General features: G+C 49.0%; 2 protein-coding genes across 2 annotated transcripts; both read right to left on the bottom strand.

The window, feature by feature from the left end:
• Positions 1 to 1,717: 1,717 nt before the first annotated feature.
• On the bottom strand, positions 1,718 to 4,677 carry LOC123084724 (2-hydroxymuconate semialdehyde hydrolase). The gene is made up of 4 exons (XM_044506218.1): positions 3,350 to 4,677; positions 2,553 to 2,645; positions 2,377 to 2,444; positions 1,718 to 2,112 (listed from the first exon to the last, which is right to left on the bottom strand). Exons 1-4 carry the CDS (start codon positions 4,025 to 4,027, stop codon positions 1,956 to 1,958), a joined length of 996 nt encoding a protein of 331 aa, XP_044362153.1. The 5' UTR covers positions 4,028 to 4,677; the 3' UTR covers positions 1,718 to 1,955.
• Positions 4,678 to 5,458: 781 nt separating this feature from the next.
• LOC123081549 (2-hydroxy-6-oxononadienedioate/2-hydroxy-6-oxononatrienedioate hydrolase) lies at positions 5,459 to 9,745 on the bottom strand. Its single transcript, XM_044504113.1, has 4 exons — positions 8,830 to 9,745; positions 6,198 to 6,293; positions 6,029 to 6,096; positions 5,459 to 5,911 (listed from the first exon to the last, which is right to left on the bottom strand). The coding sequence occupies exons 1-4, from the start codon at positions 9,574 to 9,576 to the stop codon at positions 5,770 to 5,772; spliced, it is 1,053 nt and encodes a 350-aa protein (XP_044360048.1). The 5' UTR covers positions 9,577 to 9,745; the 3' UTR covers positions 5,459 to 5,769.
• Positions 9,746 to 17,374: the final 7,629 nt, after the last annotated feature.

Here is a 17,374-nt window from a genome sequence, read left to right as displayed (position 1 = left end):
TGTTTTCTAACAAATCAAATTTTATCCTGAAAATCCTAGATCAAGTCCAAACCGATGCAAAAGCTTCTGGCCTTAGATAGCTCTCTGGTGTTTGGTGCTTCAGGTGTGGTCTGGTAGTTTTTTGCTGGCTCCTAGGTTTTAGTTTTTTGGTTTTGGGTCGTAGCTCGTCTGGTGATCTGCCTTTCCCCCCTGTTTTCAGCACTTGTAAGATTTTGTATCAATCGTTATCCTATCCTTTATCTTAATGCACCATATCCAGCTCTTCGGTATGCTTCGAGAAAGAAAATGTCAAGACCCATGCTGAATAACAACATCATTTACCACATGTTTAGGGTGTACACACCATCATAAATATAGTAGTTGTTTGGTGTTTGCATTGATGAATGGTAGACCATAAATGGGATCAATGCATACACTGATAACTCGTAGATAAACTGCAGTGGGCCGCTCATTTCATTGATCCCTACCCCGAAGATGGGTTCGCAAAAGACGGTGACGACGACTTCTGTAGCATGCACATGTAATGTGCGCCAATGGTTTGCTGGACCGGTGCTCCTGTTTTAAATGGTGTGCGTAGGGGTGAGGTCAGGGCAAGTGGCCCTGATCATGATCATCAAGCTTGTAGGTGCAACGTCTTTTGTCGCCTAGACGGTGAATTTGAAAGGATCGATGTTTTACCTTGTAAGGCATTGTTGAGCTAATAAAAATGGTTGTGTGCACTACTCCCTATGTAAACAAATGTAAGACGTTTTAAATCAGTACTTTATGCCGATAAAATTTGCAGAAACAAATAATATATCAACTGCCAGTGACACGAATGAGCAACAGATTAATCGCATCAACTTCAAAGAATATATTTGGTCGAAGAAGAACCACGCAACAATACAAGTCAACTCTAAGTCTTAACGCGAATGGCATTTGCTGCCATATGAACGAACATAAACACTCCATGAGATAGACCATACAAAGGAGCTTTGCCGCAACCACCCATTTGCATCGAGATTCGTATAGTAGTTTGGTCAATTGCATGTGTTCTAGCCTTTAATCACCACTAATGGGCCCATGCGTGCAACTTTTAGCAGAGTTGCATGCTCCACACATGCCACCTCCCATTCCTTTTCAATTCATCTCCAAATTTGAATCTAGTCTATCTTTTCAACTGAAAGTCCAAATCAAGATTGTTGCATATTCATGTTTGTTGCGACGAATACCTTCGACAAGACCAATTTTGAAAGCATTCTGACAACTTTTAAATTTTTACCAAGTTTCAAATATTTAAACTTGATAGTCGCAATATTAAGTTTTTACTTAGTTTCACTAACTTTCACCAAGTTTCATTTGCTTTTAGGATCAAGTGTTTGGGGCTTAGGGCTTTGGGGTTTGGATTTAGGGGCTTAGAGCTTAGGGTTTAAGTTTTGCTTTTGAAACTTGCTGAATTTATCACCGTTCCTACAACGTTGGCACAGGTGTGTCATCCCTTTTCAAGGTGTTTGCCGCAAGATGCCGACTTAGCTGCATGTGTCTTTTGGTCAAATCTTGTAATGTGTCTACTTTTTTGGCATTTATGCACTTTGTTACAAGGTATTTTTGGTCTCGTTGCCTTACCTTTATTCAATAAAATGATGGTTGTGTGCATCCTGCGATGCAAAGGTCCGGAGGTATCCTTTTAGAAAAAAAATACCATGCTGATTTTTCTTTGACATCCAGTTACGTTAGATTTCATAGAAGCATTTTTATCCTTTATAATTCTTTGGGGAAAAAAATCTTATGCTTTCTTTGTACATAATCAAATATCAAAGATGACGTGACACTCTAATCCTGCATCCAAGAATCATGCAAATCAAATAGACCCTGATTGATGTACGCATTAGTATACACAACAATTCTGAATGCATGGGCCCAAATGGCTAAGAAATCTTATTGCAAATCAGTGGAGTAGCGGGTGGCTATGCATCTCATAGCGAGCTGCCATTGGTGCGAGCAGGATCTGCGGGCTTGTCCGCAGCCACCAAGAAGTCGAGCATGATGTTGTTGAACCGGGCCGGGTCCTCGAGCTGTGGAGTATGGCCCGTTTTCTTGATGATCTCCACTCTAGCTTTCCCATCCAATGACCTGAAACCAAAGTGCAGATCAGTGCGTGACCAACACAAACTGAAACCACCTGATCATGAAGGAAACTTAGTAAGTAAATATACCACACGCGGTAAAAAATGGTCCATGTAGTAAATGATTTACTTCCTCCGTCCGAAAATACTTGTCATCAAAATGAATAAAAAGTGATGTATCTAGAACTAAAATACGCCTAGATACATCTCCTTTTATCCATTTTGATGATAAGTATTTCCGGACGGAGGGAGTACACATTTATACGAGTACCTCTGAATTGCGTAGGCCTTGTCTAGTGGGAACAACTGGTCGTGCTCTCCCCACACAATCAACACTTCCTGCATAGAAATGCATACAATGTGGTAAAAAGGTTAGCTGAGACAAGAGAGTTTCAGTAAATGCGTTGGTCCAGGCATTAGGTGAGCACATTGAAATAGAGAGTATACCTGAGACAATGGTGTGACTTGGAACTTGTCGGTGCCGACTGTGATCCCCTTGAAAAGATGGGTGAGCTGCTCCCTGTTGTCCATGAACAGTTTCTGACAGGAGGCAACAAGATCATCTGGTTCAGTGCTGTTCTTGTTTCTTATCTGATGTCCCCCAAGGGACGACAGTCCTACTATTGCTTACATCTATCTACCGGCTCTACTGCCATTTTAAGACCGGAAACACAGTTACACAGCTGAAATACAGGTGAAGTTGCCGTGCCGGAGCTTGGAGGATCCCATATTTTTCAGGGGGGGGGGGAAGAAAAATAAGAGCACGGGCACGGTTGCATCGGCGCTGCTGATTCAGTGCTGTAGGAGTAGATCGGAACTATAAATGCTTACGAAATCTGGCATGGAGGATGGAACTGTTATACTACACATTACTACTGATTTGATTGATTGTTGGGCGGGAGCCGGGAGGTGTCAGGTTCAGCGTTGCGCTTGGAAGTTCTGCTGTCAGTCGAAGGCTCCAACTATTTATTCGCAAAAAAAGGGGCTCCAACTATTCTTTTTTGTTTTGGATTGGAAGATTTTTAGATCAACACATGCTCATCTTCGGTAACTAGAGTTATCCTCATATGGAAAACGTTGAAATGTTGAATTATCACTCCTAAAAATCGTCTGCCAAATGCACAATGCAGACCGATGATGACTAAAGAATAATGACTTGCAGGCCGTTGGTCACCTTCTGACAAATAAAAGATGGCGGCTAACCAGAGCTCAAGTGGCATCTGTAGTTCTGTACACGCACGCACCTGGATGAAGTCCCGGAGGACGAAGTCCGGCGTCATCATGGCCGGCGGCGGGCGGTACACAGCCATCTCCATCAGCCTCCTCATGGCGGCGGGCTCGGCCGGCAGGAGCAGCTCGTGCGCGCCGCGCCACCCCTCGCCGGCCCTCTTTAGGAACGCGCGGTCGTCGGCCGCCGTCTTGAGCAGGTCGGAGCTCGCGATCACCACGGGTCCCACCCTCCGGGGCCCCGCCGCGCGCGCCAGCCAGTAGGCCACGAACCCGCCGTAGCTCGTGCCCGCCACGGCCACCCGCTTGCCTTTGAGCCCCTGCACCGAGTCCAGCAGCGCCACGAGCGCCGCGGCCTGCGTGGCCTCCGACGGCGGCGGCGCCGAGGGCGAGTCCCAGGAGCTGCCGCCGAAGCCGAGCAGGTCCGGGACGATGACGTGGAACTGGCGGGACAGCGGCCCCACCTGGCAGCGCCACTGCCAGGTGGCCCGAGGCCCGAAGCCGTGGATGAGCAGCAGTGGCGGCAGCCGCGGCTCCCCCGCCGGCGCCCAGTAGTGCACGGTGCAGGTCGAGGACCCGCCGTCGCCGCCGTCGGGGTAGGGGAGCGTGACGGAGTGGGGGCGGAGGCCGGCGGCGAGGAACTCGCGGCGGGCGAAGTAGTCGATGAGCGGCACGAGGCTGAGGCCGGCCCCCATGGCTCGAAGCTGCTAGACGGCCGTGTCCCCTGATCGATCAAGAGTGAGAACGCCAGTGATGTATAGCGATGTGCTGGTGGAGCTCCCCTTAGCTTAAAGGCGGGCGTTCGTTCTGGTGGGAGAAACGGAGGGCTCGCAGCACCCCGGGATTGCAAGGGAAGAAGGCCGGTGGTTGGGTGGACCTTGAGTATACCACCACCCGAAAATTCGGCTATGGCGGCGCTTTCAATGGGGCCTCGGTGGCATCTCAGCGGAATCTGGACTCGCCACGCTGTGTGATGGAGGAGTATGTCCCTGTTAAACAGATGCAAGTTGAGCTAGATTAGGATTCAGACGAGAAGTGTAGCCGTCAAGGGGAGGATTCCGGCATCGTTTCTTTTGACCGGAAGGGAGCACTGCACCCACTCGGAAAAGAAGAAGAAGAAGAAGAAGAAGAAGAAGAACGGGAGGACCGAATGAGTTGTTCGCGTGCGGTACAAAATGTGAGGTTTTGTATGGATCAAGTGGGCAGGTTGCACCAAAATAACCCCAAAATCGGCATCAAAGTATATATTGGCGTAGGCAAGAACCACCCAACGATTAAGAAGATGCGGCCTGAACTGAAGCCTTGACGCGACGTGCGCTTGCGGCCACGGGAAAGAACAGAAACAGTCTGTGAGACAGGGCGGCAGACAACCACATTGAAACAAACAGCTTTATGTAGTAGTAGTACTCTTGTTCCAGCTAGGGCATTGCTTTCTAGAAGAACTCTTGCTTGGCGTGGCGTAGACGCGCTCCTGAACAACCCTGCAAAGTTGCTGTTGCATGCAAACCCGCCCAAATTCGAGCCGAGCATCAATATTGATTTCAAAAGTGTTTATAAGATTGCATACTAGCAAGATGCCCATGCATTGCACGGAACATGAAGATGCATTTTCTTACAAAACACCTGTTGTGATTGACCCATGCAGGAGTAATCCCATGTGTAAAAACTAATAATATCTCAGGAATTTTATCGGAAAAATGGTATCTCGAGAATCTTATCAGAAAAATGGTATCTCAAGAGTTTTATCGGAAAAATGGTATCTCGAGAATTTCATAAAAAAAATGATATCTAGAGAAAGATGAGAGATAAGGTGAGGAGGAGTGGGGCGTGGTGGCGATTGGTGGTCGGACTGGACGGAGGCACGGGAATGGACGGCGCCGGCAGGCGGCAGCGGCCACCATGCTAGATTGTTTCAGAGACTTTTTTTTTAATTGCTCAACAATGAGGTTGTGGGAGATAACGAAGCGAGGCTTTATCTTTAAAATATGGAGAGATGGCAGGCACATCATCATCATCAACTCGGTTTTTTATAAGAGTAGATATTTATTGTGGATTGACTACGGAGTAAGCATTTACTATGTTTATGACCAGTAAACACCCTCTACAATGTAGTAGAAACACGGTAATGCGGTAAACATACGGCGTAAAACGTGTAAACTCGCACTTGTTAACAAAAACATAACACAACACAAAGTTCAGAGCCACCATTCCATTCCACCCCATTTTGAATGGCCGGAGGCATTCAGATCACACCCTATCTCTCTCCTTTTTTTTTAATCTTCTGAGCGGACATTTAGATCATAGTAGCTCTTTTTTACACATAACATTACATGATTATACATACCTAAAAGATTATAATGTAGTACACCATTCGGGCCTCTGGGATAGTTCGTGTATTTTCTCCAGCGAGTACCGATGCTCTGAGCAGGCTTCAGTTTCAGGTTGTGCCGAATTCTGGCTCATCCCGTTCATCTAGGAAGAACGACTTGATGAAACTGTTGACCTTGTCGGCCCCCTCCAACTGCAGCGCGTGCCCTGCGTCCTTGATTATCTCTAGCCTCGATTTCTTGCCTAGATGCCTGCGTTCACCAACAGAAAAACATAGCCATTGTCATACATCTTCTTGAAATGAAAAGCAATGTCGTCAGTATAGAGAATTCATGGAAGCTAGAGTACTGTCCTGTTTTTTTCAATACCTGTGCAGTTTGTAGCCAAGATCGACGGGGAACACCTGGTCCTTGTCTCCCCACAGAACCAGCGTTTTCTGCATAGCACAATCGAACCACGCATGTTATTTCTCAGAAAAAAACATCCAAAGGAAAGTGATGATGGATCGATGTTGCTTCGAATGTGCGGCTGGCTGACCTGAGTGAGAGCCGGGAGGGGATCGATGCCGGCTCCGCTCCTGAGTAGTTCTCGCAGCAGCTCCGTTCTCTCCTTTCTCTGGTCCACGAACATCAGCTGCAGCAAACACAGGGCATAGACTTCAGAAATGGTGTAAAGTTCACCAAATTAATATGTGTTCCTTTTTTTTACGGGGACATGATGCTCTGTTATTAGTTATCTCTTTCTACATTTCCATGCAAAGTTGGAGCCTGCACTGAAAATTACGAGCATGCTTTAAGAGAACTAAACTAAGAACATTTCTGAAGTCTGCTCGCCGACTTGTTTACGAGCACGTATCTTATACAGGGGCAACCAAATAGGCTAAAAATCTGATGTCGCAGGGTAATTAAGAGGAGAGAGAGGAGTTTGATGACCCTAGAAAGAAACGATGCTAAGGCCAGGCAAAAACATAATTTACAGTCTATTGCTAATTAAATGAAGGTAGCCCCATGCAAAATTATTGGCATATGACTTGATCGGACAGTGGCCAATGGAAAATGATGTTAGCATCCCAAGCTAGCGCTAGATGACCGAATATGAGCGCTTGGGCCAGGCAAACAACCATGCCTAGTGCTTCAGCCAGGCTAATGACCATAAAATGCTGCACCCCAGGCTTATTCAGGGCATCAACCGAACAACCTCCAGGCTAGGGAGGGTCCAGGCCATACAAATCTTTGCAAATGTCACGATTCCTTAAAAGTGTACGACGTCTATATCAAAATCACAATTCCTTAAAAATGTCAATTAATTTTAAAAAATCATGATTCAAAAAGAATAATTCCCAAAAAATGTCCTTGCTCTAAAAAATGTTAATGAATCTTAAAAAATCAAGAAAAAAATTCATGAAGCTCAAAAGGTGTTCATGGATTTAAAACTGTTCATGAATTTTTTAAAAATTAATGGGTAATAAAATATTCAACATATATTTGAAAATTGATCCAAATGTGTTTTAAAAGTTCAACGTATAATAAAAAATATTCAACGTCTATTTAAAAAATCATAAATAAACTATTATACTTAGAAAAAATGATTGTAAAACGCTAAACCGCCTTCCCAAAACCATGCACGATGCCTTTTTTTTAGTGGTAAACCTTCTTTATTAATCAAGTACGAGGTTTACAAACAATTGGGGCATGGGGTACTCGCAACCACAAGTCGCGACCCGCCTCTAAAGAACTAGAAGAGTTAACTTAGATAGTGAAGCTCATCAACTACAATGCTAGCGTCAATCTTTCACCAGCCTGATGTCCCCGGATTGATCCCTCACACGTGCATGATTTTTTTCTTTTTTTTGAAAAATTGCACTGTTGGGCGCTGTTGGGCGGCCCAGTCTGGGAGCCCCCTGTGCGGCCCGAGCTAGGATAAGAATTCTTTTTTTTTTTTGAGAGAGAACTAGGATAAGAATTCTGGAGCTCTTGGAACTTGACGTACAGCACCGGCACACACAGACCGCCACAGTCATATGCGGTGGCGGAGGCAGTGGGTGGCGAGCCAGGGCCCAAGCCCTCCCCAAGCTTGGCTATTCCTTTGTATTTGGAGTACGAACAGTAACAAATCCTCCTATATTGGGCCCTCCTCAACATCATGAATTAAGGATTCCTGGCTCGTTATATGATAACACTTCACTGACGTGTGTACCAACTTGGCTACTCCAGCACAAGGTGCAGCCATGATATCTATCTCCGGGAAATGCCGTGCCTTTAGAGCTCTAGCACATAGCGAGTTCGGGACCGTGATGATCCGCCAGACTTGTTTAACGAGGAGAGCTTGATTAAATAGCTTGAATCTCAGGGGTTGTTTGGCAATCCACCAGCTCCCTGAAATTCAAGAATTTGGAGAGTATCTGCTCACTCGTTGTGCAGTCTAATCAAGTTCGGGATGCATTATTGGTGGGACTGTCAGCCACGCCCGGCGACCGACCCACATAGATGGGGCAGGCATTTTCCTAGCACAGATTTGATCTGCGGCGGTGGACGGTAGCGCTGTCCGCTAGCGTTTTGGATTTGGACGGATCGATCAGCCCCAACGGTGGTGACACTGGCACGTGGGCCACGACCTCACTTACGGACCCAGCCGGGTGAGAGTGAGTGTGAGACCCAACAAGGAAACCGACGAGGTCGACACGTCCGTCCAGATGTACTACAGCTACTGCTCTTCCCAGCGTACTGATTGACTAGTTACTTACTTACTGTTTACAATCCGCAGGCCTAACTTGAGCTCCGTCTACGTCTTGGCAGTTGGCGCACGTCATCAGCGGCAGCAACAGAGGTGGTACCTGCTACTACTCCTGCCTGCTGCGTGCGCCATGCATGGATCGGCCGGACGCCAAGCGCTGTGCTGGCGTGGCCATCCTAGGCAAAACCAAGCAAGCGCGACACGCAACCAAACCACGTGATTTATAACACTACTCCAGTTAGCTACTGGCATCGTTGGAGACAAGTTAGTTAACCGTCGCGGTAAGTTTGTGACACGCCTGACGTCGCCTCTCGAAAGAGAAAAAGGGTTTGTGACACGTCCAGGAAAAGACAACATAGAGATACAGTAACTTCTATATACTCTGGAGTATCAAGGTAAAAAAAATTAGACAAACACGTAGTATGTGCGTACTGACCTGGATGAAATCGTGGAGCACGAAGTCCGGCAGCCAGGGCGGGGGGCGGTGCATGGACCGGTGCACGAGCCGGCGCAGCCCGGCGGCGCTGTCGGGCAGCAGCGCCTCCTCCACGGCCATCTCCTCCCGCGCCGCCAGCTCGCCCATCTCCTGCACCGTGGCCGCCACGCCGCTGGTCATGATGACAACCCTGGCCACGCTCTCCCGGGCCTCCACGGCCGCCATCCGGTACGCCACGAACCCCCCGTAGCTGATCCCGGCCACGTCGTACCGGCCCACGCCGAGGAGCCGCATCGCGTCCGCGGCGCAGCGGGCCTGGAAGGCCACGGACCGGAGCGGCGAGGCGGAGCGGGAGTGCGAGCCGAAGAAGACCAGGTCCGGCACGTAGAGGTGGAAGCTGCGGGAGAGCGCGGCCAGGTTGCGCGCCCACGTCCACTTGGCGTCGCCGCCGAAGCCGTGGAGGAGCAGCGGCGGCGGCTTGCCGGACGGCGAGGCCGGGCACCAGACGCGGAGCGTGGTGGCGTGCGGGCCGGGGAGGCGGAGGGTGACGGGCCGGATGCGGAGGCGCGCGAGGAGGTGGAGCGTGAGCGCGGCGTCGCGGAAGGCGGCGAGCCGGAGGCGGAGCAGCAGCCGGAGGAGGAGCAGCGAGAGGGAGAGCAGCGCGAAGAGGGACGAGGCGGCCGCCGGGTGCTGCTTCGTGGCGGCGAGCGCGGCGGCGCCGGCCGCCGATCCGGCGCGAGCTTGCATGACGACGCGGGAGCGGGCTGGCCGGATGGGCGGGCTGTAGCGCGCAGCTTCTTTCTCGGCGCGGCCCCGATGGATCCGGAGGAGTCGCGACGTGTCTCGCGTGTGCACTGTTTATATGTGCGGCTCTTGCTCTTTCCGGTTGTATTACTAGTAGGAGTACTACTGCTGGTGCTCAGCTCGAGTCGGATACGGGTTCAAAATCAAGCAGCGCGGCGTGACCCGTGGTATAGCAAGAAACTCAAAGCTGCCAGAGCTTTAGCTCTAAGGTGTTGTTTGGATATGGAGCGTTGGCCCCGAGTATATAGAAAATCAGTTTTTAGCTGATTCTTAGCAAAACCCGTTTTAGAATATATTTTATCGATTATGAGTTTATGCAAAATTATGTTTGGGTTAGGAAAGTAATAAATCACGGTTGTATAGTTCTTTGTTTGGATAGTAACTAGTCTATCATAAGCTCACGCGTGACCTCTTCCTAATTTGACTGCTCGGCCACCATTGACGAACCTTCAAACTTCGATCTAGGACTCCTCCGTCGTTACTGACCTAGTACCCTCCGGCCACAACGATTTTGTCTGGTCATCGCCCTCGGCATAGAATCTACCCTGGCCGCTGCTCACGTTCTATCTGGCCAACCGGACTCCGCGTGCGGCTATGCCGCTGTCGCCGTGGCAGGGCGTTTCTCCCGGCGAGGAGGTCGTCGGTCCCGCGCAACCTCTCCCTCGGGCTGCTGCACGTCGGTGTCGCAGTAGTACTCTGCCGTCGTGGTGTCGTGCATACGCAACTATGCATTGCAGTCAAACACACGGCGGAGGCCACGCTGGGGCTAAATAACGAGCGTCGAGACGTGACGCTCCAGTTTTTTGAAGGACATGGGCAGCGTTGCGCCGTCGGCGAGGACCAGGAGGTCGCCGTCAGTGTAGCCGTACACGGCGCAGTCGCCAGCGATCCATCCGGCCGCCGGCCGCCAGCACCGACGGTCGTGGTTGTGGCAGGTCAGGCCTCCATCCATCGAGTCGTACACGTCGTGATAGTCGCCGCCCGTCATGGTTTGTCATGGCGGAAGACATTCTTCATGCAACTCGATGCCACACGCTGAGCTTTGAGCTGGTTTTTCTAAAAAGCGTTTGCGCAAAAACGTCTTAGAGCCGTTTTTCTAAAAACGCAAATTTTGGGTATTACGAGAACCAAATTTTCCTTATCCAAGAATTAGTTAGATAAGCCAAATAAAATTTTAGTTGGTTAGAATCTAAAACACATTTATAGCTAACTGGTTCTCTAAAACACATTTTAGTTGGATAAGGAACGGTCGAATTGACCCTTTTCCAGCGATACTGGCCCGACCCAGCGCAAGGACGGCACACGGATGCAGGCGTCTGTACGCGCAGGGACGAGCCAGAGACCATTTTCGTTCTTTTGTATCTAAACTCTCTCATGTATCTTCGTTCATTTGTTAATTCTTACCGGTGATTCACCCCTTTATTTCGTTCATTTCCAATTCCTACGGTGGTTCGTTCAAGATTTCTCTTCCTTTGTTATTGTATCAATTCATTCGTTTTTTCCAAATCCTACCGGTGGTTCGTTGAAGACCTTCTCAAGTTGGCGCCATATCTCTCTTAATCTTTTCTACGAGAATAAGTAATATGCCAAATCCGTTGATTGTCATCAATTTAATTGGTGAAGGATAAGCATAATGTAATTCTTATTTTTGTTTCATCAAGTAAATTCAATTCCTTATTCCGGAGGTTCATTGAAAAATTCTTGGTTTCTTTTGCTCATCTTTCTTTCCGGAGTTCAAAGTTTCCGCATTAGATCGTCCCGAAGCTCCATTTAATCATTCCAAGGCTTCACCTTATATTATCAACTTCTCTTTCCTCTCATGTGATCATCCTTTTTGTTTACCGGAGTTCTTCATGGAGGCTCTACATGATGCTTCAGCAACGAATTAATTCCTTCTTGAAGTGTTCATCAAGATTCTTTTCAAAGCAGCTCAAGTTTCTTCATCTTGTAATCCGGAGTGCAAATTCTTTCTACCATATTATTGGAGGTGGTATTATGTCATTCTTGATAATTTGGAATTCATGCTTCATGATTCACATGTTGTCATGAATGAGATATTTTAAATCCATCAATCTCGTCATTGGAATTATCTTGGGTTATATTTCACCTAAAGCTTTCCCTAAGGAGTAATGCTATTAATGGTGATAATATATGATCCAAGATTTTCATTTATCCTCCCGGTGAAATAGTTTCTCGTCTCCTTGTTCTTATCAATCCAATTCTTTTTTCCGTGAGTGGCAGGTTGTCACCTCATAATTTGAGATGTACTCCATAAGACCATATCAAGCTTATTCTTTTCGTTGTCGGTGTTCTAACAACTCCGTTCGACCCTTCTCCTAAGGATGCTTTTTCAAGCTCTTTTGTGGCAGAAACTGGTATTTTCTTCTCCATTATTTCTTTCAATTATCTATCTTCTATTTCTTTCTTCCGGAGGCATTGCGATGTTGCTCTCTTCAACCCATCTTCTTGTTTTGTCAGGATCGTGTTCTTTTCTTGGTTTATCCGTTTAACCGGAGTGTCATGCCCCTTTTAAAGTTCTTTCTACTTATCTTTTCTTGGATCTCTTTTCATTCGGAGTGCTGCTCAAAGTTGTTCTTCCTTGTTCCTCTTTGATAACGGAGTGTTTTCAACTTCGTTTATCTCAGTTGTATTTTTTTCTCGAAATTGTTCAACCTCGCAAGGTTCTTTGGTCTCACTCGTTTGTCAAAGGAGCAACTTAGTTTTACCTCTTCTCTTTCTCTTTCGTTTTCCCTCCGGTGCCATTCTAGATCTCGGGACGAGATCCTCTCGTAGTGGTGGAGTGTTGTAACGCCCCGAGACCGATGTGCCAGTTGCCGTACAGTTATTCGCCGTCGTTGCCATGTCATTTGCTTGCGTGTTGCATCTTATCATGTCATCATGTGCATTGCATCATCATGTTTTCAAAACTTGCATTCGTCTCGGTCTCCTCATTTCGTCCGTTGTCCGTTCTGAGCCCAGACACACTTGCACGCGCCCGCGACATGTCCGGTTTATTATTTTATAAGTGGCCGGAAAATGTTCTCGAAATGGGATGAGAGTTGATGTGTGGTCTTATTATAGTGTAGATAGACCGCCTGTCAAGTTTCATCGCATGCAGAGTTCGTTTGATAGCCCAACCGTTAAACTATAGCGACATTATAGTCGGTCTAACGTCGGACGTTTTCGGTCTCTGGAAACAGATGCCGGGCCCTCTCTCTCTTCTCCCCCTCGCAGTCTCGCCACAGCCCACCTAGTCCATCCTCCTTCCCCTCTTCACTTCCGGAGTTGTCCGATGCGATCGCACAGTCCGAAACCCTCTCTGCACAGTGCATCGAACCCCTCACGTGCGCTCCCGAAATTGTCCCGGACCCGACCCGGGTAGTTGTCACCGTTGGATCCGGATCATCCCCAAACGTCTACAAAACGTCACCGTTTTCTTATTTGGGCTTCCTAGCTATTTTATTCGCGATCGTCCGATTACGATCTGAGGGACGAGGTAGCCCCTAACCTAATCTGTGATGTATTTATACTCCACTCCTAGTCTTTTTGTACAAACCCTAAAATCTAGGAGATGTGTCCCGTCGCCCGCCGCCGCTTTCCAAATCCACATCGGGATCTCCTCCCGCAGCAACCGCACCTCCACCTCGTTCTCAGCGCCGGTCCAACCAGCGCTCACCCTACCACCATCGGCTCCATCCAGCCGCCGCTCCAGCAGGACCCCGCGCCCCCGCTCCATCCCTCCTTTCTCCCTGTTCATCTCGTTGCTCCCTCCCTTCTCAAATCTCTCTCTTTTCTCTCTTTCTACAGGAACGTGAGGAGGCCATGGAAGCCGTCCTTCCGTACCTCATCTCCGGCCCCTGCCCGCCAGAGTCGTGCCTCCCTGGAACCGTGGCTGTGGAGTCGGTTAACAGTCTCGCCGCGCCCGCCTTGCCTCGCTCATCATCGTCGCCGGAAACTCCAAGCCGCCTCCCTGTTCGAACCCTTCGTCGTGGATCGATTCCATGGCGCATGTCGAACGCCGGAGCAGCCCACCCTCAGACCGTCCTTGCTCCTTCCCGTCTCCCCCGCAGCTTCCTCTCCTTCCTTCTCTCTCACGATCTCTCTCTCTCATGGCGTTCGCAGGTAGCACCATCTCCTCCCGGCACCAAGCCGCAGCGTCGCCGCCCATGGAGCTCCACCACCCACCGGATCCGGTGCCCCAAGGTACGATCCGTCCGTTCCAGCCGCCGCCGGATCGGCAAGTCCCTGCGCCTCTTCCGCCGGAGCAGCCCGTCCTGCAGTCCCCTGCCTCCGTCGTGCCCTGCTTCTGCTCCTCCCGCTCGTCTCTGTGCGCGAGGAGAACGAGCGAGGCAACCGCTCGCGTTGACCGCATCTCCCTCTTCGCTAGGCCCAGCGCCAAGGCTCCTCTATTTTTTTGAACGGGCCAAGCCCATGGTAAGCCAGATCCAGCGCCCCGCCTTGCACTAATGGGTCAGCCAGTTTTGGCCCAGATCATTTTTTTCCCTTAGCTGTGATTTTATCAATTTCCAGGGAATTGTACTTTTGCAGATCAGCCCCTAAACTTCATGCATTTCATTACTCACTAACCATGCATCACATGGAAAAACTTTATATATGAAACATGCTTAGAATTTTGTCTAGTTTCATAATATGCAACTTTCACCCATGTTTAAAATGCTTAAAATGTTGTTTGACTAAATTTTGCTCCTATGCCATGTTAAAAAATGATTTAATTCATAACTAAATAACCGTAACTCGGAATTTAATAATCTTTATATGTAAATGGGGTAGAAAAATGCCTAGCTTAACATGGTGGCTTTACTTTGCATGTTTAATAACTCTAAAATTGTGTTTAGGGCAGATCAGTACCAAACCAATATATGCATATGGGGATTTACCGGAATTGTTGTTCGTTGCTTCCGGCCTCATTTAAACTTGACTAGATAGGTAGTTTTACTTTGATTCACCCTTGTCATGTTAAGAACATTTAATATTGTTGGGGTACATAAATGAGAGAGAACTAAATAATTGATGTGGTGTTTTCGTTAACATGCAACTCGTTGCATAATGAGCTCCACTTAATTTGTAGGATTGCTTGTGCACTTTGCCATGCCATGCCTCATTAAACCGGACATGCATCATACTTGTTGTGCATCATGCCATGATTTTGTGTTGGTTGTTTACTATGTTGTTTGCTTCTTTCCAGTTGCTTATTCGGGTTGGTTCCGGTAACGTCACGTTTGTGAGGACCCGTTCGTCTACGTCCATTTGTCTTTTTCATGGACTCATTCTTCTTCCTTGCGGGATCTCAGGCAAGATGATCATACCCTCGAAATCACTTCTATCTTTGCTTGCTAGTTGCTCGCTCTTTTGCTATGCCTATGCTGCGATACCTACCGCTTGCTTATCATGCCTCCCATATTGTTGAACCAAGCCTCTAACCCACCTTGTCCTAGCAAACCGTTGTTTGGCTATGTTACCGCTTTGCTCAGCTCCTCTTATAGCGTTGTTAGTTGCAGGTGAAGATTGAAGCTTGTTCCATGTTTGGAACATGGATATTCTTGTTGGGATATCACAATATCTCTTATTTAATTAATGCATCTATATACTTGGTAAAGGGTGGAAGGCTCGGCCTTATGCCTGGTGTTTTGTTCCACTCTTGCCGCCCTAGTTTCCGTCATATCGGTGTTATGTTTCCGGATTTTGCGTTCCTTATGCGGTTGGGTAATAATGGGAACCCCTTGACAGTTCGCCTTGAATAAAACTCTTCCAACAATGCCCAACATTGGTTTTACCATTTGCCACCTAGCCTTTTCTTTCCCCTGGGTTCTGCAGACTCAAGGGTCATCTTTATTTTAACCCCCTGGGCCAGTGCTCCTCTGATTGTTGGTCCAAACTAGAGTCCTGTGCAGCGCCCCCTCGGGGAAACTTGAGGTTTAGTTTTAGTTGTATGGAGCGCTCATCTGAGTGTGCCCTGAGAACGAGATATGTGCAGCTCCTATCGGGATTTGTCGGCACATCCGGGCGGTGTTGCTGGATTTGTTTTAACTTGTCGAAGTTGTCTTGTAGAACCGGGATACCGAGTCTGATCGGAATGTCTCGGGAGAAGGTATATCCTTCGTTGATCGTGAGAGCTTGTCATGGGCTAAGTTGGGACTCCCCTGTAGGGATTTGAACTTTCGAAAGCCGTGCCCGCGGTTATGGGCAGATGGGAATTTGTTAATGTCCGGTTGTAGAAGACCTGAAGTTTATCTTAACTAAAATACATCAACCGCGTGTAACCGTGATGGTCTCTTTCTGGCGGAGTCCGGGAAGTGAACACGGTGTTGGAGTTATGCTTGACGTAGGTTGTTCTAGGATCACTCCTTGATCATAGTTTCTCGATCGTGCTTTGCCTTCTCTTCTCGCTCTCATTTGCGTATGTTAGCCACCATACATGCTAGTCGCTTGCTGCAGCTCCACCTCATACCTTTACCTTACCCATAAGCTTAAATAGTCTTGATCGCGAGGGTGCGAGATTGCTGAGTCCCCGTGGCTCACAGATACTTCCAAACCAGCTTGCAGGTGCCGATGAGTCCGTGCAGATGACGCAACCAAGCTCAGGAGGAGCTCGATGAAGATCTTGTCCTTTGTGTTGTTTCGTTCTAGTTGATCAGTAGTGGAGCCCAGTTGGGGTCGATCGGGGACCTTGTTGCATTTGGGGTAGTATTCTTTTATTTTGGGTTCCGTAGTCGGACCTTGATTGTATTTGGATGTTGTAATGCTTTATTCTTGTAATTGTGTGAAGTGGCAATTGTAAGCCAACTATGTATCTCTTTCCCTTATGTATTACATGGGCTGTGTGAAGATTACCTTACATGCGACATTGCTTTCAATGCGGTTATGCCTCTAAGTCGTGCTTCGTCACGTAGGAGATATAGCCGCATCGAGGGCGTTACACCGCGCCTCGAGTACCCCGCTCCCCCGTCCTTCACACGCCGCCGGGGAAGCTCCTGGACCCGGAGGTGCATGGAGACCGAGGGGGTCCTCCACCTCGTCCGGCGGCTCCCTCTGCCTCCATCTCCGCCCCGTCAAGCCGGAGCCCCAGGGTGCGCCTGTCAGCGCGCGCACCCGCAGCTCCGGCGTCCGCATCGGCGACAACGCCTCCCCCACCGGCCGCTTCGTCCTCGTCGAGCCCAAGCCGGAGCCCAAGCCGGAGCCCGGCCTCCCCGTGGAGTACGAGGATATAGCCCGGCGTGGCTTCTCCGACGAGGACGCCCTGCGGTGGGCACGGGACGACTACCTCCGCGACGAGATGGTCCGGCAGCGCCGGGCCCTGGAGGAGATCGCCGCCCGCAAGCGTGGGCGCGAGGACGAGCACGGCGTCGTGGTCCTTGATAGCGACGACGACGACGCCCCCCGGACCGTCCAACCCGCCGCGCCAACCGGGGGAGGGATGCAGTAGGGACGGCGGAGGCGTCGTCGGGGGCGACGAGGACGACGACGACGACGACGGTGACTACACGCGGTTCTACCGCCTCCTCGACATGTAGAACCGCGTGGGCGGGCGGCGAGGCAGGCGGCGAGGGAGACGGCGGGGTAGCCCGCGGTAGTTTTCCTTTTTTTGTAAAGTATGTTTAAATTTGAACGAACTCGCCGATGTTTACGTTAAACTAGCAAAAGAGCCCGTGCGTTGCAACGGGTTAAACAAATCCTCGCTCGTCCTAGTCTATGATTCCACTTCTCTTGCTTGCCACCATTG

Source organism: Triticum aestivum, chromosome 4A, assembly GCF_018294505.1.
Source record: "Triticum aestivum cultivar Chinese Spring chromosome 4A, IWGSC CS RefSeq v2.1, whole genome shotgun sequence".
NCBI lineage: Eukaryota > Viridiplantae > Streptophyta > Magnoliopsida > Poales > Poaceae > Triticum > Triticum aestivum.
This window is presented reverse-complemented; position numbering and strand designations above follow the sequence as displayed.

Bases quoted from the DNA above. Each gene is read 5' to 3' on its own strand.
- LOC123084724 (XM_044506218.1), bottom strand. From the start codon at position 4,027: ATGGGGGCCGGCCTCAGCCTCGTGCCGCTCATCGACTACTTCGCCCGC. The intron at 2,646-3,349 runs GTGCGTGCGTGT...GCCTCCTGTCAG, and splicing joins TCCTCCGGGACTTCATCCAG to AAACTGTTCATGGACAACAG. The intron at 2,445-2,552 runs GTATACTCTCTA...ATTTCTATGCAG, and splicing joins AAGTCACACCATTGTCTCAG to GAAGTGTTGATTGTGTGGGG.
- LOC123081549 (XM_044504113.1), bottom strand. From the start codon at position 9,576: ATGCAAGCTCGCGCCGGATCGGCGGCCGGCGCCGCCGCGCTCGCCGCC. The intron at 6,294-8,829 runs GTCAGTACGCAC...TGTTTGCTGCAG, and splicing joins TGCTCCACGATTTCATCCAG to CTGATGTTCGTGGACCAGAG. The intron at 5,912-6,028 runs GTATTGAAAAAA...TGGTGAACGCAG, and splicing joins CTTGGCTACAAACTGCACAG to GCATCTAGGCAAGAAATCGA.